This window comes from Tauraco erythrolophus, chromosome Z, assembly GCF_009769465.1.
Source record: "Tauraco erythrolophus isolate bTauEry1 chromosome Z, bTauEry1.pri, whole genome shotgun sequence".
Lineage (NCBI taxonomy): Eukaryota > Metazoa > Chordata > Aves > Musophagiformes > Musophagidae > Tauraco > Tauraco erythrolophus.
The window spans coordinates 26,818,020-26,843,291 of record NC_141496.1 but is presented as its reverse complement, the minus strand read 5'-3'; the positions used below and the strand labels follow the sequence as shown (position 1 = coordinate 26,843,291).

At 39.6% G+C, this 25,272-nt stretch overlaps 1 protein-coding gene across 3 annotated transcripts in view; it reads right to left on the bottom strand.

Annotated features, from left to right (window-relative positions):
- MAST4 (microtubule associated serine/threonine kinase family member 4) overlaps nucleotides 1-25,272 on the bottom strand; it is a 297,039-nt gene that overhangs the window by 155,887 nt on the left and 115,880 nt on the right. For 2 of the 3 annotated variants that reach the window (XM_086629716.1, XM_086629714.1), the window contains exons 4-5: nucleotides 20,805-20,879; nucleotides 2,229-2,260 (exon numbers count right to left, since the gene is read on the bottom strand). In XM_086629716.1, the coding sequence (XP_086485842.1) occupies nucleotides 2,229-2,260; nucleotides 20,805-20,879 (107 nt within the window). The remainder of the gene's footprint in view (nucleotides 1-2,228; nucleotides 2,261-20,804; nucleotides 20,880-25,272) is intronic. The other variant, XM_086629715.1, reaches the window with a different exon arrangement.

Here is a 25,272-nt window from a genome sequence, read left to right as displayed (position 1 = left end):
TGATCTGTTATTCAGTATGGTTCCTGGCAAACATCCACCTTTCCATATAACCATGTTACATATACCATATTCCATCCCAGAGATTTAGAATGAGCAGCCTCCTTTATGTTGTCACAGAAAATCTATTTAAAAATTATCTGCATATATATGGAAAACAACTCTGTATGGTCCAGCCAGTAGCTAGTCTAAAATAGGTATAAAAATAACGCAACAGATATAACAGCTTAAATATTTTGCACACTAGCTCTTTGAAACATATGCATGGTGAACCATAAGCAAGACACCTCTCATCATGCATCCCTCTTTCCTTTCCTCCTCTGATTGTACCATATAAGAGAACGAGAGATCATTTTGAGGGGTGAGACACGCAGAATCATTACCAGTCATTCATCAACCCAAACCTTGCTTTCTAAGCTTCTCTACTTGATCACCCCTGAAGTAGCTCTTCCTGTCCTGCTTAAAGCTGTGTCCCTGGCATGCCATTGGCTCTGAAGCTCCAGAAGACAAAGTGATAAGCCTGCCTAGAGGCATTCAAGACTTCTAGATGTTTACGGCAATAAAAACATAGGACTTCTCACACTTTGAAATTCAGTCCTCATATCAACATGCTTACAACATGCAAATAGAGCAGCAACATGGTCCCCACACACCACCCCTGATGCTACAAGCCCTTGCTAACCTCAGCACTATAAGCCCTGCTACCTAGATAGCAGTATTAAAGATATTTTTAAATACCATCTGCAGAATCCTAAGCACTTTAATAACCAGATATGATTATGCTGACAAGGGGCTAAGCCTTTACTATACTTCATTAAAGTCCCTGCAACGTTACAGAACATGCACTTACATCTCAGTGATCAGCTATAAAAATATGTATATGAATGCAACTGAAGTGATTGCTCTGCAGCCATTTTTCAAACTTGGAGAAAAATATCTAATAATGGTCAATGTCAAACGTCATAGCAAGAGTAAGCAAAGTCATGGCTACGGATAAAAAACAGCCTCTGGCTGAAGTCAACAGGAGTTTAGCCATTAACTTCAACAGTTTCAGGTTACTACAGAGCACCAAGGGCATCAAAAGAAGGCACCAAAAGTAATTTTCCTTAACTTTTTTCTATCACTGCAATAATTAGTTTTATATTTTCTCGACTTTTCTTAAATAACGGGTTTACTTACTACTTAGTATAAGACATTTCATGTGTCAGAACCTAGAACAAAAGTCTTTTCCCAGTCAGAAGATACTCTACGAAGTACAGACTTCTGGTATGCCATTTAAGTCAGAACAACAGAGCACTTAACTGCACTCTCCCAGTCTCAGTTATTCACACACATAATGTCACTATCACCAAAAGCTACACAGCACTATCTAGCTCAAAGCAAGTCTAGAAGAATAAAACCAAGTAACTGGCCTTTCGCACAAGGGCTCAGGGTTTTATTCACAACATATTGTCACATTAATAGAAGCTTATTCGAGTACAGTGACAGCCTTATTGTCTTAAGGTATTTCTTGAAATAAAGTAGAAAATGAACAGAGCTTGTTTCTTAAGAAGTTTTGCTATGTTCTTATCCTAACGCTTTCTCAATAAGTTACTAATAGAGAACAAGAAATAAAACAGTTATGAACAAAAGCAGGAGCTTTAAAACCAAACAGCTCAAAAACACTAGAAAACAAAGCCAAGGTACAGAAATCTGAGCAAAGCACAACTAAACCACAGTATCCAAGTTCATATTATTCTAACTCAGTAACAATTTATACAAAAATATACAGTCTTTACTTCCACTAATCAGAGCAGTAGCTTAACAATCCTCTATATTTAGTAAAACTTATCTATTTTTTGTTCCCACCTTTTCATCCACAAGTCTGGTCACATAATTTCATAAGGAAACAGTTTTACTTATATGTCAGGTTTCACTTATATCATTCATGAAGAAACCAAACTTCTTTCTTGATTTTTAACAAGAGAAATCTTCAATACAAAACAAAAGCTTCAATGTAAGAACTTTTTGTCACTAATAGCTCCACTAGAAGAGGTGGATGGGCATAAAAAAGGTCACCACAAAACTCACAGGTTTTCATTTACAATCTCAATTTCTTTGTATGTATTTTAAGGAAGATCAACTGCCACATTTAACCTTCATTTTAACTGCCCTGAAGACAAGTCTACTCAAAAACTATCAAAACTACATATTACACTGTAAGCATAATAGAAAAAACTTCATATACTCACAAACTTCCTCTTCTTGGCAGGCTCAGTTCCTTCTGCAACAGAAAAAAGTTACACTATATTAGGAATAAAACTTATTTTAATTGGAAGCGGCCTTTTTAAGACAAGTACTGTAGCCCTCCCATGACACCAGTAGTAGATAGAAGTGGTGTATTTGGACTACAATAAAAGATTATAAAGATTTTATATGCACCATCTTTTACTTGTCACCTTCCATTCTTATTTGAATTATTAGCATTAGCAATGAGAAAAGTCTAGGCCTTTTTATAGCAGCAATATTAAAATATTTCAAACAATAGGCAGATGTTATAGAAAAGCCTTACAGTCAGAGCTGTGATGCATTGGTAATAGTATTAAAAATTGCAAGATTCAGTGACAAAGATACTAAGTTCCTTCCAGCATTCATTATTTGCAAAAGTGGGTAACAACAGGATCAAGACCTAGATAGCTGACCATCTCCACCAAGGTTTCTATGCCATGTTCGTGTCCCGGTTTCAGCAGGGACAGAGTCAGCTCTTCTTTTCAGCAGCCAGAAGAGCTCCGTGTTTTGGTGTTAGTCTGAGACTTGCTCTGAGAAGAACGCTGACAGCCAACAGATGTTTATAGTTGGCACTGAGACCTCAAGGACTTTTCAGCTGTCGTGTTCTTGCCAGTGTGCAGGAGCACAACAGGATATGGGGGAGCACAGCCGGGACAGAAGGTCCACGACTCTCCTTATGAATTGTACTTAGGATTGAGGGCCAACCTGGCCAAAGAAGTATCCCATATCATGCAGCGTCATGCCCAGTATAAAAATGAGAGTCACCCAGAAAGAAGGGCTTTTGCTCTTCCAGGGCTCTCACTTTCGCACTCTCGGAGTGCTCTATCTATCGGCTCTATTTTCAGGCCTCTTGCTCGTTCGGGATTGCAGTGTTGGGACTTATCTGTTTCAGGATCGTTAGTTCGGGACGAGACTGGCCTCAGTCAAGGGGTGGTGAGCAATTACACTGTACATCACTCATTTGTATATATTATTATCATTGTACATACATAAATATTAGTATTTTAGTAGCAGTAGTATTAAACTGTTCTTATCTCAACCCACGGGTCTCTCTCCCTTTTCCCCTTTAATTCCCTCCATCACTCCTGGGGAGTGGGGGAGGGCGAGCGAGCAGTCTAAAACACAACATTCTCTATCCCCAAAAAGATGAAGTACGTAACAGTTCGGTCAATTACAAATCAGTATAGTTTACCATTTTCTGCAAAGTAGTAGCATAACAGAATCGCTGTTGTATACAGACTTCCACAACTTTTGGTAAGATCAATTAAACTACTGTTTATGGGTTTGACAAGACAGCCTGCTAGCCAGATAGAAATTGCAGACAAACATTCTACTAGCATTTTAGTGTAGAAGAAAGCCACAAGATCCATGAATTTTGCCCATCAGAAATAAACACAATGTACAATATCCAGAAGTACATTATCTTGTATTCTGTAAATCACGGAATAGCTAAGACTGGAAGGGACCTCTGGATATCACAAAATTATCTTTCAAAAGTAAATACATATAAATATATATGCATGCCATGTATGTGTGCATGTGTTTGTTTCACATAGCACAAAGTTGTAAGTATTGACCAGAAAACACACATGAAAATACAATTGAATGGGTAAAAATAGTTCAGTCAGGCACCTTAGAAAAGGCCACAGGGGAATGAATAATTATGTATTCTTTAGAGACCTCTAAATGGTGTGCAGTAAATAAAGCCTGGGCTGCTAACTGAATGATAAGGATTAAAATATCAAGTAGCTGTTCAATTCCTGAGCACCGCCCATCCTGTTCACTCAATGAGGCAGGAAAAAAGTAGTGTGAAACAATGTAATTAGAGATCACAACGCAAAGGCACAGGAGTACAGGATTAGGGGCCTTGGTAACAAATTCTGGCACTTCCTAGGAAGTTCCAGCAACTGTTTAGAATTTGCAATTCAAAAAAACATCTTTTAGCATAACATGTGCTTACATACAAAAGAACAGTTACACCTGCATACAATATTGCATTATGAAGCTGAGTAATTCCCCTAAATTTAAAATGTCACATTCATCATGAACAAAATGTAACTGCAATTTAGAACCCACGTACTTCCCTTTGTATGCTTTTTTTCTTCAATATTTACAATGCCATTGTGTTCTATTTCTAATGTAAAACTTTACTTGTAATTCTAGGCACTGTCATACTGTAACAGACAATGACTGCGGAAAAACTGCCAAAACGCGTGAGTAAGAATCATACTTAGTTCTGCATCCCATTTAACAGAGTTGCAACATGTACTTCAAATTTGTTTCTCATGATGCAGATTTTTTTCTTTTTTTTTTTTTTTTTTTAATCAGAGTGTTTCGGTTATAGTTTATCATTGTAATAGCACAGCAAAAGATAGACACTGCCTTCCGTAGACACTTAAAGTCACATTAAATTCCCATGGCCCATGCTCATGCATGCCATCCTGAAGCACTACTTCTGACTACAAAATAAGGTTCCATAAGAGATGATTCACTGTGAGGACTTGCTGGTAAAGATGTTGAGAACTGCCAAGATCTCTCAATACAAAGTAAAAAAATAGCAAAACCTTGAGGAGGTAATTCATACAGAAAGATTTACAAAACATTGCAAATAAAGCATTTGTAAGTTGGACTTTGAAACAGAATACACAACAAAACCAAGAACGAAAGAAAATAAATAATCTTTCTAGATACTACCTATATCCTATTTTTTCCTATATATCACAGCATTGATACTAAAATGCAAGGTCATTTCTCTCATGCATCTCCAGTTTGAGTATCTCCAAGATAAAAACCCAAAAGCATAGTAAACTGAAGCTTGATTTTCTGTCTCAGACCACGCCAAATTTTTAAAGCTCCTACATGATATTTTAGTGTCACTCAGGACTCACCTGCTCCAATGATTTTTGCACAGCCTGAAAAAGTTACCAGATTATCAGCTGTGTCAGTACAGACTTTCTTACTCCAGACAAGGCTCACCAACATTATGCTAACTTCATAACTACACAAAGCAGGTCGGTCTACACAAAGTAGGTGGGAAAAGTGTAAATACAGAATCATGGAATGGTTAGGGTTGGAAGGGACCTCAAAGATCATCCAGTTCCAAACCCCCTGCCATGGGCAGGGAAACCTTCCACTACACCAGGTTGCTCAAAGCCTCATCCAACCTGGCCTTGAACACTTCCAGGGATGGGGCATCCACAACTTCTCTGGGCAACCTGTTCCAGTGCCTCACCACCCTCTGAGTGAAAAATTTCTTCCTTATATCTAATCTAAATCTGCCCTCTTTCAGTTTAAAGCCATTACCCCTTGTCCTATCACTACATGCCCTTTGAAAAAGTCCCTCTCCAGCTTTCCTGTAGGCCCCCTTTAAGTACTGGAAGGCTGCAATAAGATCACCCCGGAGCCTTCTCTTCTCCAGGCTGAACAGCCCCAACTCTCTCAGCCTGTCTTCATAGCAGAGGTGCTTCAGCCCTCGGATCATCTTCGTGGCCCTCCTCTGGACCCACTCCAGCAGCTCCATGTCCTTCTTGCGCTGGGGACTCCAGAGCTCAACACAATATTCCAGGTGGGGTCTCACAAGAGCAGAGTAGAGGGGCAGAATCACCTCCCTCGACCTGCTGGCCCCCCTTCTTTTGATGCAGCCCAGGATACGATTGGTTTTCTGGGGCTAGTCTATCACTTAGATTAGAGAAATAATTTATTTGCTAGGTACACAAAAACCATTCGAACCATTCAAGAGCTAAAGATGTCATTTTCACTCCGTTTCTCCCAGTCATTTTACTCACAGCCACTGAAAACAGGGAAGCACTGAATGATACTATACCAAAAATCAATCAGTTCTTCAGGCTTGCAACACTCCAGCTCAGATCACAGTTGCACTGCAAATGACCTATAACGACTTAACTGTTTTCTGGCATGACGCTGTTTCCTTTCCGAAAGTCTCAGTAAAACAGACCCAGAAGACCGTCTGTCCTAGTTTTGCTGCTCAGCATCCAACACATACGGACTGCTGAAGGTAAAAACTTAGTGGTGTCAAGACCTCCAGATCACACACTCAGCAGGCAAGACTCTGGAGTATTAAAAAGAGAGAAAGATGCCTTCACTACCACTCTGCATGGTTCTCAGGGACCAGAGAACACCACCATGCTCTTTTACCCTTGCCCTATGTGGAATCCTCCTCCTCTGGCCAGTTCGAGTTGGGCTGGGTTTAGGGCTGTTTCATTCCACTGCAGTAACACAAAGCAGACTTAATAGACAAGAGACTCTTGCCCTTGAGGCCCTTTGTGTCTCAAAAACTGTGGTCTGAAAACACAAAAAACCTTGCCTCAGGTTTAAGAGATCTGTAGAAGACTGTGCCAAATTGCTGTAATGTTGCATTATGATCCATGTGTACTGAATTTAATTGCACCCATCATTAATCAGTTCAAACTCCATACTCTGCATTTTACTAACAATAACGGGTTTACAAGCATGGATACTTTTTGATTATTTCAGTAATTATGATTCCTCCTCTGGTCCTACACATCTGTAAGACATTTCACTATGGACAAGATCAGTCAATGCACCAGAGTGCAGATATCCAGCCTTATTAAAAAAAAAAACAAACCAAACCAACCAAACCAACCAACCAAAAAAAACCCCAACAAACAAAGCAACAAGGGGAAAAAAAAAACAAAAACACACTGATGGAAAAAAGCACATTGAACTTTTCTCTGGGTCAAAGTCTTCACCGTAATAACTAGAAACATGGTTTAAACAGCAGAACTGTATCAAAAACTTTAAACAACAGAGTTGACCTAGAAAACAGTAACTTAATCTCATTTCTTGTAAATACTACCAGCAAATTACAGAAAATTTAAAACATTGAATTTCCTCCCCTATATAAGAAGAAGAAAATATGACATTAACTTATTGCTTGTTGCTGGGTTCAATTCTGAAGAACCAATAAAAAGATGACATGTTCATAAGCTGCATCTTTAGACGCAGCTAATGTTGTCAATACAGGTTGATTTTAGAACCACAGTAAATTTGCTTCATCTTCCAAGAACAATTGCAATATTCAACAAGTCTCACCTGTCAGAGTTGTCAGTTGTCCATAAAGCAGTCTGAAAAAATGAACCTTTTCAGGATAAATTTCAGTAATGCATTCCTCAGCTGGGGAGGTGTTAAGTGTGGTAAGATTGATATGAAGGGTTTTTTTACACTGTTGTTCTATCCATCAGTAATACACTGTAAGCACATGAGAGCTTTCTCATAACGTGCGTTACATCCTCATACACTTCATTAAGAGCAAGTTAACACTGTAACATTAACACTGCATTAATAACTGCAGGAAGAAAGAAGAAATCAGGAATGGCCCACAATTCACCTTCTCATCATAATCACTGACAGCAAGAGCTACTGCTTTGAGGGATGAATTTGAAAGATTTTCCTTTTAAGCAATTACTATATTTTTGCTGACAAAAATTTAGGGGATGACAGCAGATCTTGGATTGGATGTGGGAATAAGGCAAAAAAGCATGGTAAGTAACAGTATCGGATTGGTTTGATCTATCAGGGAAAGGGATTGCACTGTGCAAGAGGTTTTTACAAGCTAATCTTGACCTCTTTTATTAGATTAACATATCAAGCTGTTGTATTAATCCATTCTAAATACCTTCTAAGCAAGGCAGTGGCAGGTTATGCTTTTTATTTGATTGCTTCTAACTTTGCCAACATTCAGTTCTTCAGATTCACAGTTTGTTACCAAGGGACTCAGTGTGGAGACAGATCAACCACCTCAAATGCCTGAACTGTCAGTGTCTCACACCAAATGCCTCTCTCCTGCTGTAATTCTGTTTCTGCCAAAGCTGTCCTTTGTTCTTATGACAATTTATGGTATTTCCTGGTTCCAAGAACAGTAGAGCCTCTGCCTCAGAAATGGTTTTCTATTAACACTAGGGTTGAACTGTAGGAGTTGCTATTGACCTTAAAATGTCCAGTTCAAGACAGGATTAACTGATTTTCAGAAAGCTGCAGAAAGGTATTCAGTTCTTTGTCAGCCAAGATACTCTCACTTGGATCTGATTTCTTACAAAGGAGGTGTAACTACAACATTGTTCCCTCTTCCAGATGACCCTGGTGAATTTGCGTTTGGACCACTTCTTTCTCAGCAATCCTAGTCTGAACTGGCTTGTCCAAGACGCAACTCTATATTCACTTTTCTCAGGAAAAGTGTACCAATATCTTCTTCACTGGTAACATAAGTCCCAGTCAAGATGACTGTTTGTCTCTTTCCACATTGGCTGCCAAGGAGCTAGAATTGTTCATGCCTTATCATAAAAGTCTGATGTTCTGCCTTTCAGCTGAAAGCTTTCATATTCTTTCTAGTCATCCCAGTGCAGCCACCAGTTAACCACGGTTTTTGCTTAGCAGGTACCCTTGCCAATTGAAACAAAAGTCATCTCCTCACAAGCATTTTCATGAATGAAAACTGCCACTTCTGCATTGGCAAGCTCTGCAATGTAGTTACTGCTACTCGGAGAAGACTCCCTTCACGGTTCTCATGAGTCACCTGCAGAACACTCCTTCGCACGGAACACAAGGCTTCTTTTAACGGGGCACTTCAATGTACAAAGATGTTATTCTGAATAATAACTTACCCCCTTACATGCCCAAATCCTAAAACAACCTTGTAAATAATGAACTTGAAGTCACAAACTAGCAGTAACTACCACAGATTTTAACAGGGGATATACTGTAAAATTATAGAGGCATTTAAGCTCAGATTTAACTAGAAAAGGTCACATTTTATCTAATTTAATATTCTGTGTTCTACACAACTCACTTTTATCTCCTCAGTTAACTTCCCTGCCTTTGTTATAGGCACTGCTGACTGTATTTTTCAAAGCAGAAACACATCTGTGTGTCAGCCCTACAGGTTCTGAAATATGATGTAAAAGGTATACCCAGGTACCTACTTAAAGCTAGGCATTATCAATCGAAATGCAAATTAGCTGGATCGAAAAGAACGCCAAACAGGCTACATGTAAAAAACATACAATAAAAAGAAATCAATTGCTTTATCATATACAATACAGAAGCAATTTAAATAATCTATTTGTGTTTTCCTATAGAAAAATCAGATACAACATTAAGATTTATAATATACTACACTGAAAAAGTAAACAGCAGTTCAACATGTTTTGCTTTGCCGAGTGCTCTTCAACAGACTCTCTTACAACATTAGAAAACACTGATCCCTACGGAAGAAGGTGAAACATTTCAGAATGATTCCATGCGCTAACAGTAAGGATTTTCTTATGAACTACACTATAGTCTGAAGTCTTTCCAATTATGGGATTAGTAATAACATTTCGCAATCAAAATAACTTGCTCAGAAATAATTATATTGTTTAAGAGGTACAATACAAATGACACTCTCAACTAAATTTTGAAAGAAATCAAAGGACAACTCCTACACCTGAATGCATAGGCTTTAACTAGCTTTTTTTTTTTCCCCTTCAATAAGTAGACAAAGTACCACAACCGTTGCTTCAGAGACAGTAGCAAGAATCTAAATGAATGCCTGGCAGTCGAAGATACTCTCTGAAAAGAGGATACTTCAGGAGTCAGTCACTGGAAGAAGTTTTGAGTATAATCTCTTTATTTACCTCAGAATGAGGAAAAAAAAAACCAGACAAAAACAAATGGACTTGGTCTGAAAAAAAGAGAAAAAATATATAAATCAAAACTACTAACATACCCTTTACAGGAATAAAATTCATCAACACAGAAAATGACAGGGACAAATGCCGATTTCAAAAAAAAAAAACAACACCACGTGCTTATTAGCATGTTTAATTTACACCAACTGAATCCATAAATACTCAATGCTTCAGGGATGTACCAAATCAACAAAAAAATAAAACCCAAACACTGTATTGGTAACCTGCTAGTCATATGAGAAATGGTAATGCAGTTAAATGATTCAGACTATGCTTAGTAAAATTATCTCTGCCATATCTCAAGTTTCCAGCCAAAAGCAGCAGTGGCAGAACGCATCGACTGTACTTCCTTACAACAATATTGCAGCATAGCTTATTTGAAAAGAAGCTACTGTAATTAGTAAAAGGTGAAAATTCCTTTTAACGAGAAGCACAAACACTTTTCAAAGAGAGCAATTTGACTGTTGCCAACATTAACTCGGTAAATCCTTGTATTAATTTTCCAGTGGTCTGGTCTTTCCTTCTTTCAAATACTTGCTAGTAAAATACAGTAGAAAAATATTACTTTAGGTTTTATTTGTTGCCTCATGTTGCATTCTTAACTCAACTTTTTCAAAATCAATAAACATACATGTTTCTTTAATGAAAAAAACATGGAAATTCTAAATGAACTTCCCCCTCAAAGTACACAAAATCATTTCATCTAACAGTGTTAGAAAATCCATGCTTCATTCTGACCTGCTGTCATGGAGTCTATTTCACCCCCTGGCAAAGTACATCACTAATGGAGAAAACGCAAGGACTGCAAAGTGTTTGAAACATCAACACTAAACAGATTCTAGCTACCAAGTTCACATCAATATTCCCATCTTTAGAGTTTAGGAGTGCTATCATTTATTAAGGGAAAGGAGAAGGAAAAAAACAAAAAATAAAAATCATATAAGACATAAATGGCAGCTGCTGATGCAACTATTCAGCTAAACAAATATAAACAATGATATGGTTTACCAAAATTGGAAAACCCTCAATTCACTATGACTAAAGCCAAGGATTTCTCTAGGTTCTGTTTGATTCTCCGGGTTCTTTCCTCAAAGAGAAAGCAGTGGGTTTTATATGGGCATACCTACACAGGAGTTTGCCTACAATTAAAAAGCAAAAGAAAAAAAGCAACACCACAGAATGCAGAGGCAGCTTCAGCACTTCTTGACAATACAGTTTCTGGAGACCATTATGCCCACAGGAATCAAGCAGCCTTCCTTTTCCCAGCTGCAGATCATGTTTTCTTTTATACAATGTTTTGTATTGTACAATGACTACATTCAGCAGCTGCTGCTAAACTGCTGTTGAAATCACTGACTAGAAGATAAAATGATTACACTTGTCTTAAGGACGAAAGAGACTTGCCTACATTTAGGCTTTGATTGCAACAGTTTTTGTCACTCATTTCGCGCAGGATAGAAGGGGCTAAAAGAAGTCCAAACACGTTCATTCTTTTTTCCAGGACTGACTACCACTAGGAAAACACAGGCCTTGCTCTACCTCGACACATTCAAAATCATCCTCTGGAAGAGACCGTGCGTGCTGAAAGTCAAAAGGACACAAAAGTTTTAAGCCATGTTAATCAGAGGAATCGAGTAACGAGAGCCTTGCCAAGGCACTATGGTGCCCACAGTGCCCACTCTAGCGCCCACAGAGCTGAGCTCTGCAGCTGCTCTTCAGGCACAAGGGTGAAGAGAAGATTTTTGACAGGCCAGGAACAAAGGGCAAAGGAACTCACTTTCCCCCACTAAAAACACCCACATGGAACAGTAGTGGCAAACCACTACTTTTTCACTTTCAGCAGACAACAGAAGCATCTCTTCTGCAGAAAGTGGGTAATTTGTATTTGTTCTTTTAATGATTCCAGATCTTTTGCCCTTCTGCAATTAAAGGTCTCAAAATTAGAGATTTTGCTTAAAGTTGACATTTTAATCAGTATTTATGAATTCAAATTTGATCAGTTCAGCTGACCCCACAGCTCACTGGTAACATACTCTACTGATGCGGAAGAAAAGGTTCAAGTTCTAGGGCAAGGGTCACGCTGGAAAAATTGAGAATGTGTGGAGACCAGCAAGGTAAATATTAACCCCATAAGTGAAAACAACTTAGTCAAAATGAGCACTTCATTTTTTCACTTCAAAACCATAGTCGCATGTTTCTCTCACAAGCTGAAATTTGATTATTTCCCATAGGGCTTTAAACACCCTGAAAAATTTGAAAGATCCACGCTAGTGTATGTCAGCCCCAAATGAGAGTCCATTCTAGCTCGGGGAGCCACATTTTCATGATCTTTGCCACCATTAGATACCTAAACATCGCTGTTCATGGGCTTTCTCACTATGTTTCTGCCTTGCCTCCTGCCTGTTTGCCACACTTGCTGCCGAACTGTGAAAGGCTACTGTTGTTACTCCTCGTCCTATATGGTAGGCAAGAGGACACTCCACCACCAGTTGTTGCCTGGATCTTCTATTACTAGTCAACACCTCGAAGCAAGAAAAATTCATTTCAACTTCTCCAAAGACAATATTGCAAAAATGCCATGATCCTTATTGACACTACACTGCTCTCCCTGCATATGTTACCCAGCTTCTCCAAGCAGCTGTAATCTTGAGTATCCACTGCAGGGAAGACAAGGAGAAAGGTAATTTTTCTTTGGGCATTTGAATGTTCTTAAGTATTCCTTTCCTTATCAGAAAGGACCATTACACAAATGTTAGCAGACTAATATTTTTATTTTCATCCGAAAGTCTCAAAACATGTGCAACAGATGTATCTGCTGCATCAATCACTGATCTAAAAAACACTGATGTAGGCAGGAAGCTGATGTCTAGCACAACCCCAGCTTAATACTCACAATTTCACTGGAAAAATCCTTGACAAAACGATGCAAATTGTTCGTGCTAGATCACTGTGTATAAGAATTTGTGAACTCGTGACATTAAATAAATTACTGTTTCAGCCTAGGCAAGGTTTTCAGCTAAAAATCACAGTGGATAGACAATCCTTCTTACCTACAGAAAGCGAAAGTGTGAGTGATAAATCTTTTTCCACAATTTATATCATTACTTGGTCTCTCTTGTATCTGCTAGCAACAAAGTCAGGTCTATTTTATAGTTTTTCTTTAAACTGCTAACATTCTAGGTAAATTGAGATTAGGACCCAGATAATCTTTTGGTTTATTGCCATTTTATAGCCAATTTCATCCCCCTCCTTGTCCAATATGGCAGATGGATTGTTCCAAGTCAAACTACAGTAAATCACATCAGCAACTGTATTAAGTTTGTGCAAGCATTACATTTTTTAAATCCCTTTTTAACTTTGACTGATAATCCTATTTATACTGTTTTAATAAGGTCTAACAGGATAAGTGAAGGTTATTTGAATTTATACCTCTATCTAGTATGATTGCTGCAAGTTTCTGTCATGAAATATCTACTAATTAATGGGAAGAACTTTCCAAAGGCACAGAGATTTCTTGTGTGACTAGTCTCAAAGACCCTCAAAAACAAACAAACAAACCACCAACACATCAGGACAAACATCTTCAGTTACACATCTATTCAACATGAAATAACAGCTACAGAGTGGCAAACCGTAACTTTCTTCTCTACACTTTCTAGCTGGTTTTGAGTCAGCGGGAGGCAACTCAATCCTAAACAGAGTCTGCAATAGCGAATAGTATAAAAAATTCCTTTTAGTTCCTGTACTGATTTGTATCAACTTTCCTGCAGTCATGCCACATTTAAGGAAGGCACCAGTGTATTTTCCATGGTATTTTTATTAGCAAAGGTAACTACATGCAGAAGAAAACAGGAGAAAAAGGAGTACTGTGGATTTATTTTGTTCCCATTTTGGGGTAGAAGGTTATAATAGTTATCTAATAGAATGAATATTAGAATACTGGCAGACTGACTTGTTCACAAAATTAACTTTATATGGAAGACAACCTTAACTTGCCAAAGAGAGGATCCATTTGTAATATCTGATTGCAAACTGCCTTCTGCTTCTATTTATGTCTGCTAGACTCTCTAACCTTTGGTAAGCATAACTTTCTAGCAATCAATTGGCCATCAAATCAAACATCTATCAGGTGCTTCCACAGAGGAGTGCTAGGGAACAGTACATCTTTCTTTGCACTCCTCTGCCTACTGGATGATCTCTTCTCTAAATGGGCAGACGTTGTGATGAACAAGTTAGAGTAATACTCTACTCTTGGAGCAGACTCTTCTATTTGTGTCGAGTTTAAGGTAAAAAAGCAGTAAAATTCTAAGAATATATGTGGGTTTAAAACATATTTAAGATGTAGCCTAGCAAGACACACAACAGCATCTCATCCACCTAGTCACCTGTTATTGACAGCCATAAGTAAATACTTATTTTTACTGAGGCTTCCCATCTATTTAACATCTTCAGTCTAGGTTTAGCAGGTGGAAACATGGTTCTCAACAGCAAACTATTTCTTTACAAGTCATAAGTTGGTGAGGTAGGCAGATGAGAACACAGCTCTAGAAAATTTTTATCAGCTTAGAAAGTAGAACATCTGCAGTGGTGACTACTGTAACTCCAAGAGGGATTTCATAAGCAAGAAAGTCCGTTTTTTAAAATCTTATTCACAGGTGCTGCAGAAATTGTTCAGTATGAGTTGAGGAAAAGATTGCTGTGCTCTGTAACTAATTGATAAGGTACCTGTACCAGAATGACTTAATAACAAACAATTTATCTCTACTGAAATGTCCTCTCTCTTCACAGCCAGCCTGGAGTTTTTCTTTTGATTCACTCTACTATCAGTGTTTTTTACAGGCTAACAAAGTTCCAAGTAACCTTCATAACTGTTACCTACAATTTTTCCCAATTTATACTGGTAGCCTATCTGAAATACAGCTTTATTCTTATTATGCGTCAAAACACAACAAGAGTTTGAAAACAGTCTGAATGCTTTCCCTTATAATTCCTTCTCAACCTCCATGCTCCCATATCAAATCAATTTTTATTTGACCGTTATCTTTCTCAGCTTTATGAATGTTTTATTTCATCCTTCAGTGCTCCTGCAGCACTTTCTTTTACGTTGTCTACCTCTGTTCATGTTTGTGACCCACAAAGAAGTTCTAGCAAAAAATTACCCAGCAATCCTTTAAGTCAAGCTTCTGTTTCAAGGCACCATCAAGTAACGTAATATATTCAGCAAAAGATACGTAGAGACTACATCTATACTGGGTTTATCTATGTCTGGGAATAAACCCTGCTCTGTGGGCCAAAGCGAACTAGTTAGAATCCACAGTGTTTCAGCATCTTTTGTACTGAATATATAGCTTATCATCTGGAAGATGCTATGCTGAAAAGGCCACTTGGGAGCTTTGCATCACTACAGGGCAGGCAGAGGCTGGCATGCAGCAGGTATCACACCCTTCAATCACAGAACAACTCCGGCTGGAAAGGACCTCTGGAGGCCATCTGGTCCAAGTGTCTACTCAAAGCAGGGCTAACTTCAAAGTGAGATCAGGTTGTTCAAGGCCTTTGCCAGTTAAGTTTTGAATACCTTCAAAGATGGAGCCCTCTGGGTATCTTGTTCCAATTCTTAAACATCTTGATGGAGAAAAATTCATTTTGTTTATTCAGATTTTCCCTTCGGGCAACCTGTGTCTCCTCTCATCTTTTTGCAGTGCACCTCCATGAGTGACGGTCTGTATCTCTCTCTAGATCCATCTATTAGGTAGTGAAAGACAGCCATTAAATCCCATCTCGGCCTTCACAATGTTAAACAAACCTAGCTCCTCAGCTCTTCCCTGTACATGATGAATTCCAGCATCTATCTCGTAAAAGGGGCCCAAACCTGGATGCAGTTATTTCACATGCATCTCTTAACTGTTAATTAGAGGGGAATAATCACCTCCCTCAACCTTCTGGCTATGCCTGGTGATTACGCAGCAAATACATAAAGGTCTTATTCATAACTTCAGCAGCTGTTTAGCACTAGTTAGGTAAGCACACTAAATACTCCTGCCACTGCCTGCTGCTGCTCATTCTGCTGTCAAATAGTCACTTTCATACCTAAAACATGGGAAGAGGCAAATCAGTACTCAATGGATGAAGGAAGTACTTCTTCCAATACCCAGAGAAAAGGGAGTCTTCTCTCTCAAAACATTTTATTTCTTTTTCTCTCAGATGCAGGTTATTAGCCTCAACCACTTCCAAGCTTGACTGAAAAAAGACTGAAGATACAAAGTTTCACAGACAGGACTAGCCTAGGAACCTACAACAACCACCAGCTGTAGGCTCTAAAATCGAGGTTCAAAGAGAAATCTACAGAGAAAAGGCTCATCATCATTGTTTGAAGACCAGCTTTCCCTGACTTGCATCAAATCGATCAACCAATCATAAGGTTGGACAAGAGCTCATAGTTGGCCAAGTTCACAGCACGATATCTCAACAAGCCTACTATCTTTTGTCAGGGCAGGCCAAGATCCTCTCCCCTCAGTAAACAGTAGTTTCCACATCAGAAGTCAACACAGCATGTCCCTTGCTGCTTTGAGTCACACAAATCACTAATCCACTCATCCAGGTCCAGGACAATTTGTAGAATGCATGCCAAGATGCAGGTGAATCACCTGTAGTCAGCTGACCATAGATGGAGATCTTCTGGGCAAGTTGTACCTCCGTGTCCTCTGCATCACTGCTGTTGCTTTCATGAGATACACTGCCTTGGTTTCAAGTCTCCCAAGTAAGAGTTGTTCTCCCACACGCATGAGGTTAGGAGACAGATGCAGGAAACCCAGGGACCAGACACACAGAACAAAACACCAGGATGCTTTTCTAGGCATAAACCCAGTATTTCTTTACCGGTCTTCGATGGTCTTTCCCCACCTCCAAACAGTGTCCCTGATACAGGCAGCAGTTTCTGCAATCTGTGCAGCCTAGGCTTCCATAACATCCTGCCACCTGGGCAAACAGCTGCTGCACAGGAAGGCAAAAGGAATAAAAGGGATTCTACCAGTCTTTACAGAGCCAAGAGACAACACACCATTTCAAAGTAACCAGTTTGTTTGGTTTGGGGTTTTTTTTTTTGAGGTTGGTTGTTTGTTTGTTTTGTTGTGTTTTTATAAACTAGAAAGAGCTGATTCAACAAGCTTAAAGAAAGGCATGTCAGCTTTGTTGGTGGCAATTTGCCATCTTCAGTCGAAAAGCAGCAGGCAAAGTAACTCTTGCTTTAGGCTGGCAACAAGAGTACGAGACCGCTGGCTGCTGTGCACCTACCCCTACCACCAAGAGCAACTGGCAGCTATTCTTGAGGCAATAAATTCAGACCAAGGAGTGCAGCAGAACAAGAGGCTGGGGAAGCTCAGATAGTCCTGTTGGCTTTCTACTGCCTCCTACTTCTGGAATTACCTGCAGAGCGGACTCTCAGCCCTGTCCTCCTAGTCCTCATCAGGAGAGCTTCCTTGGTCCCCAAAGCTCCAAGAATGGATCATCAATGCCCTGCAGGGTCAAGTGTTGGAGGGGGCTGCCAAGAGGGCACTGCAGGAGGTATGTCCGCAGAAGCACACAGAGTAAACAGGTTAAGTCTTTGGTAGGGCTCGGAGAGAGGCTGCACTACTGATTCCTTTTGACTTGACTGCAGCCCTACTTTCCCAGCTGGATTCACATTTTGCAAGAGAAAGCTGTGGGCTTTCTTCATGAGCTGCATTGCAAATGGATTCCCTCAAGCAGAGTGGCTGGTCAGGCTGTCACAGTAACTACTGGTAAGAGTCCCTCATGCCACACAACGGGAAGGAAGAAGGGTAACAGGACTCTGATGATGCTCCTATTGACTTGCAGTAGTCCACAGGTGAGTGCCAGAAAATGGCAGTTCAGGAATTGCAAGCAGGAGTACAGGAGTATAGGAAAACACAGTTTGTCTCAGAGGCTCTGCGCTAATAACACTTCCCTACTTTGCTTTCAGAGTTATCTGAACGACAAATCCTGAGAATCTCACCCTGCCTGAAGTACACCATGGAACACAGGTGGGCCTTTCAACACCGCAGTGTATCACCCTTGTTATTACGCAGCACCATGTGCCTCACTTCTCCCCAGCCAAATCTGCTCAGGTAACCTTGGGCTACTGTTCCCACCAACACACAACTAGCTGTAGCACCCGCTGCGGGACAGGTTTGACTTCATCCCTCCTCTTGAGCACTCTCAGTTCAAGGAATAGCAGTCCAGTACAGACCCAAAAGTCCTGAGCAAAGGTGTTGAACACAGCCCTCTCACTGCTCTCAAGTCCGCTTTCAGGGCCTGCCCGATGAGAAGCAGCAAACTATGGCCTCCTTGTCCCAGAAATACAAAACAATGCTCCTACTCCAAAACTTCCTGCTGAAGAGCAGCTGTTGAGCTTCCAAAGCCTATTCTAGACCCTATCTTCCATCAGCTGGATCCGCCTGAGTGTGGTCTGATCTCAGGTGAACATGACATCTCTATGTCTCAAATCTGGGAAAAGTATCAGGCAAAAGCACATAATCCAAGCCCTTGAGTTTGCTCCAGGCGCAAAAGAACGAAAAGGCATGTAGGAAGGAGTGGGAAACATGCAAGAATTATTACTTCAATTCACATTAATCAGACCAGGAAGGTACACTTCTCTCAGCTGTAGCAGTTGATTCTAAGAACATAGCAAGGGTGCTGAGTAAGAAAAAAAGGCATATCTATCTAGGACATAAAGCATGGCAGCTATTCCTCACTGAGAAGTATATGCAGGAGAGGGGGAAGGGAAGGGTGGGTGTCAGCACAGATGAGTGCAGGTGCCTGTCAGAATTAGCTTTATTGGATTGCCATGTGGAAATACCGCCCACCTAGTGGAAGGTTCTCAAAGAACAGGACTCAGGAGACTACTGTTCCACGATTTCATCATTATCTGGCATGGACAGTGAAGAACGAGATTAGGTGGGCGATTTGCAGGCTGGTCCATGCCCCTGGGAACTACGAACTTGCAGTTTTTCTCTTCTGTCACACAGTATTGGCAATGAAGCAGTGCTGCTTGTTTGGCTCCTTACTCTTCCGTGCAGACACATTTTAGTCAAAACAAAACACTCAACCAGAGCTATGTTCCTGCTGTGTGCTGAAGAGTCTTTTCAGGCAGATGGTCATTCTGAAGCTTGGTTGTAGGGGGAGAGGTGGAACATGATGTGGTCTGTGACGACAGCCCCCCCTCCACATGCTGGGCTGGTATCCAGCAGTGCTAAGCTGCCAACTGACATAGTCCCAGTGCATCAGGATATCCTCCCAGCAGCAAAGACACTGAGTAAAGGGTATGGCTAAGGGCCCTGAAAAGACCAATCAAGACCTTTTCTGGTCCTTCTGTCCCAAATGAAACAGAAGTGCAACTACTGCAAAGGTTGCTTTGCAGCTACCAGACGGAGGTTTTGACAGCACGCCTACCTTAGACAAGGTGCATCCTGAGGTACAGTAGAGTACTGGGGTATGGTGGAAAACTGCTGGAAAACTGGATAAAAGGAGGGAGCAGAAGCTAGCACAGCATATGTCTACAGAACTGCGCTTCAATATACATTTTTCCTTTGGCTGTCCACATTCAGGGAATTACCTGGAGTGATTGTAGTGTATATTAATGCACACAGAAAGTAGCTCATCAAGAGAACGGGCTCCTTAAGAGACAGTACAGATTCACTCAAAGTTAATTTCTGCTCTTACTTCACTAATCCTTTTAAAAAAACCCAACATATACTTCACTTATTATTGCATCTGTAACCCCAAAAATGTCCTTCCCCAATCCCCCAAAAGGATAGATTAGTATTGACAATGTTGTTACAGGTCAAAACGAATAAATAATACAAGCTGGCAACAGTAAAAGTCAACACAACTAATAGTTAATGAGTCAATACACGTGGAAACAGAAAGAATTGGTCTGAAAACAGTGACTGGAGTCATAATTCAGAATGCAAGACAAGATGACGTGTCCGCTTTTTTCTTTCTTAAAACCAGGGCTTTTCATTCAAGACTAGGACTACTAGCATTGTTCTATTTCAACCTGTAATCAAGGGTTGTATGTAAATACTGAGATAATTCTGCAAGTAATATGAAGGAAAGTAGCGCATGATGTTTCTGGGAGGTGGTAGTAATGGATACATAGTTTTTGCTGGACTCTCACAAACAGTAGCAAAAAAATAGACACAGTTGAACAGTTACAGATGCTCTCAAATATGCATTATAGTACATTTTATTAGCCTAAAGAAGAAAAGTTTCATAATAACATCACACTCACTGAGTATCTGAAACTATTTTGTGTACTATTAATAAAAAGCATGTCTCTAAAAAGATGGAATAATCTCACAAACTGGTACTGCTATTATATCTGCTAACATCATATTTCAATGCCAAAGTGTTTTATTTTCACTCCGAAACTTCGTATCACAGCTTGATAATAGACTACTTGATTATTTTCCACATCCTGGCCATTATTTTATTCAATGAAGACCTTTAGTTTAAGAATGAGGCAAATGAATTGCACACGACATCACGCCAAGTAAGAAAACCAAAGCAGAACACTTCATACAGTTTCTATTTCACTTTGCAGACACACAAAAAAAACCACCCTCATCTCACCTTTTTCTAGGAAGTACAATAGCTGCACTTGAATACGAATCTATGCAGTGCTGAAGTTCACCTTTAGAGACATTGATTCTATCACTTGCAGACGAGTAATGGTAACTACATCTCCCACCCCGTAGCAGAAGAGCTTCTCTCCAGTAACAAACATTCTGCTGACACCACATTCCATTTTAAAAATGGTCCTTCAATAAAGGCACTCACTTTTGTAGCTGCTGGTTCCACTAGTCTCTGACGGTGGCGTGCTGAGCTGAAATGACTCTTCTGAGGCGCCCCTTCCTGACAGGGAATGGAGAGAAGGGAGGAAGAAGGACAGAGAAAAAGGGGGAAATGGATGGTGGAGGGGATGGAATGGAGGATGTTGGAGAAGGGAGAGTATTTAACTCACTAACTTTGTAAGAGCTTTATTAAATCAATTTCAATAATACCACTGTACAAATATCAGAAAGGAAATGAAGCTTCTTCTAGAAGCAGCCTCACGAGGCTTTTATGCATGCATTATTCATATGCATTTAATGACGCTGTTTACTATAAACCTACATATATACTCTCACGTACACATGCCTACTTCATTTCTAGATACATGCATTGAAGTTGAAAACCCACTAATTTTACTATTCCTAGGTATATATGTTATCTTACATTTTCTGTATCAATTTAAGAAGTTACACACAAAAGAACCCAACCCACCAGCCATCCCACCCAGCTGGAGTCACACTCTAACCCAAAGACTCCTCTAATAAAATGCGACTTTTTAGATTCCCATTCTCCACTCAGAGCTTTGGGCTTATGTTTTAGAATTTTTTACCCAGCAGAGATCAATACCTTTCCCTGACAAAACTTGAGAAATAGCAGGCTCACAAATCTAAACGATAAGCATATTCTCTCAGAAATTGGAAAGAGCATTGGACTGAAAAAACAGAAGTACAATAGCCATCATTGCCCGTGTGTGCAAAATTATTTAGGATAATAACTCACTGCACCTAGTCTTAAAAGGCTTCGAACAGTGCACCATCTGGGCATCTACTCTTGCTATTTCTTGTGGTTCCCTCTCGCTGATTAACTTTGGTATCAACCAACCTCTAGAACTGGAAACAGTCTGTCCCTAAACTTCTTCTGCATGGATGGAGATACTTGCCTTTCAAGAAAAAAAAAATTACATCCACATACTCAAACTGTTTAAGTAACAAGAAAAATTGAATCTAGAAACATATACAAAGTTTGAGTAAAAACATGTACTTTGAATAACTACACTGTATAATCTGAAATTTTACAAAGGAAAAACTTATTATTTGTATCTCCTTTTCCTACAGTGAAAAGAAAGAATACTATGGATTTCCATTTCTTTTGCTGGTCTTCTGCCCCTCAGGCTTTCAGCAGATCAGATTATTGAAGTTTTGTTTCTCTTTCATATTCACACTTTCCTCTTCTCTGAAATTATCTTGATACTCTTCAGACATCATAAAGCTGTACTGAAGAGGTATTATTCAAACACATTTAAGGAATACTCTGAATTATGGTATTAGGGTGAACAGTTTTTCTGGAAACCGATTCAAATTATTCCCTATTTCTTGTCAGCCTAAATATAAACTTTCAATTAAACAGCCTTGCAATGTTTTAACTACCAGAAACAAAAGCACTTACTCTGTTTGCTTTCAAAATTCAGAAAACAACTAAGTTAATTTTCTGTATGAATTCTAGAAAATATGGCATCTGAATTTTCAGAATATAATTTGTCGCAAACAGCCCTGAAGATTAAGCACCTACTCTAATTTCTAGAAACTCTGGGGCAAGCAAAAGAACGAACATGCTCATTAACTTCACAAACATTACTTTTACGAAAAATAAACACCCTTTACAATGAACCCTCCACTATGTTTCAAAATCCAACCTAAACAAAAATCATTATCTGACCTCACCAAACTTTGGCCATTATAAAATATTAATATCTTAATATGCAAAAAACAGTAACAAAATGCCTAGCAACTTCAATAATCTGCTTCCTTATGATCAGCAGCATTGCTGGAATTTGATCAGGGTCTCATTCCCTTCCAGCAACAGGAGTAACGCCCACCACCATCACTTGGAGGCTTGGGAAAAGGAGGCAGGTTGCTGGAAAAATCTATAGGACGCAATGAACTATGGATAGAAGACTGCTTCCAGAAGATAAATTTTTTCATGCGAATAAACAGCTGTACCTAGCAGGGGAAAAAAAAAAACACACACCAAGGACAAGAACACTGCTAGCCACTAAGCAAAGCAGCAGCAAGAACTGGGCAGTGAATCAGTCAGAACACCGGCTAGGAGGGCTGCCAGTCAAGAAATGCTTTGCTTTTTCTGTCAGAAGTTTCCGGAAACTCATTTCTATACACTCAATAAACCATCAGCTGCAGTTGCTACCAATGTACTAATCAAATTGCAGGTGTTTTGCTGAGCAACAGCAAGGAAACGAAAAATCAAGAAAAGGGGTAAGACAGACACTGGCAGAGCAGCATTATCTAGGTTTGACTGAATCATATCTGCACACTCAGTGACCAACCAGAACTATTACGGTGCCTTTAGCAATAACCATAAAGTGCTCCTCCATCACGCTTGCTGTAAGTAACTTAACCTCATGCAGCTGTCTTATAGCAACAGACCTGTGGGAATAAATCACGTGAATACCTCATCTTAGCCTGCTTACCGGCATTCAAATTGCTTTCTGAAACTAACTTTACAGAACTGGGCTCAACCTGTGGAATGCCCCAGGGCAGTCCCTGGAGAAAGAACCATGTCAAAAAATTATTTTGTTAACTCTTCTGGAGAATACACACAGAACAAGTCGCACAGAACGGCCACAGTTATGCAAGTCAATTAAACTACTATGCACACAGCTATGCTGACTTCAACATACAAAGCCACGTACTTCCCAACTCAGGCTTTTCACTGCCTGTGAAAAGCCTTAAACAGTGAACAATTTCCTTTCCTCAACTCAAGAGTCTTTTTAAAAGCTAACTTCAGGTGCACAGCTTGAAATATGGAGTTTTTAGCGTTTAAATTCTTCATTAACAGCATTTGTAGAAAAACATTTGGAAAAAAAATATTAATATGCATAGACGTATAAAAATTATGGTCAGTACTAAAAGTCAACTATTCTGCTACTGAACTCCTTGATCACTTCTTGCAACACACTCACTCTACTAAAATTCATGATACATGTTGACTAAAAATTAAACTGGCCTGTTTAATTGCATGGAATGTAGAATAACAGACACCTTGAACATATTGTCTATTTTTCAGATCACGACTACTAAATCATGGAACTGATCATTTAGATGTGTTATTTTTGCCAGTGTTACTTTTGGACAGTACTACAGAAGCACTACTAAGGAAACAAGGATAGTTCAAGCATGTTGTTAGAAGTCTTTGGAGGAAGGGAGAACATACATAGTAACTAATATCAAATATGTCAGAGGAAAGAACAAAACACACCAGAAAAAACACCCTCCAATTCTTCCATTAGTGCCATGAAATCTTAAGAACGATATATACTTTAACAGGTGATAATCAGACAAACAGCAACACTTCTACATACCACTGCTTCTGCTAAAATTCAGTAAGAGCATGTCCTACTAACATACACAAAAAAACAAACAGGGTAGAGCAGGAAGAAGTCTCAAAACATTGTTGTCTGAATAAAACTTCAGAATAAAAGAATATAAAAGAATAAAAGAAAATAAAACTTATGAGGAGCGGCTGAGGGAATTGGGGCTGTTTAGCCTGGAGAAGAGGAGGCTGAGGGGAGACCTGATTACGGCCTACAAATACTTGAGAAGGGATGGTGGGGAGGTGGGGGAGGGGCTCTTTACATTAGTGATGGGTGATAGAACAAGAGGAAATGGGTATAAGCTTAGTCAGGGGAGATTCAGGTTGGATGTTAGAAAGAATTTCTTCTCTGAAAGGGTTGTCAGCCACTGGAATAGGCTGCCCAGGGAGGTGGTTGAGTCCCCATCCCTGGATGTGTTTAAGAAAAGGGTGGATGAACTACTTAGGGACATGGTTTAATGGGGGATTATGGATGGCTGGACTGGATGATCTCTAAGGTCTTTTCCAACCTAGAAATTCTATGATTCTATGAATAATAGTGCCAACCAGCCAAAACTGCAGTAAATCCAGGGTTTGCCTGTAACTCCACTTTTTTTAAGCTAGTTTTAAAACACAATGCCATTTCTGGTCAAAGCACTCATATTAACCTGAAGAGTTTTTTTTTTTTGGCTTTGTGCTCTCTTCACCACTTTTTAAGTTTGTACAGAGAAAAGCAAAGTTTTAATTAATACTGAACATGATGAGCACCACTACTGAAATCTGGAAGAAGATGACAACAAAAGGTATTTACCCAATGCTGTCCATATCACACACAGCACAAAAGTTCAAGATTTTTCCCGGGTATGGAGATACCAGTACAAAATCTTCCACCTGCACTCCAGGAGACAGAAGACCTACATTTAGCTTCTTCCCCTAGACACTTCTAGACATATTCTCTCTCAATCTCTCCACAAACATTCCAATTTGTAGAGCCCCTCATTCCTGTAGTGAATATGAACTCTACAGTCTGCTATTTAAGGTATGCATTTGATGGGGAGAAGATATGGGTCAAGAGCCTGCTCCAAATTATATGAGACAGAAGATGAAA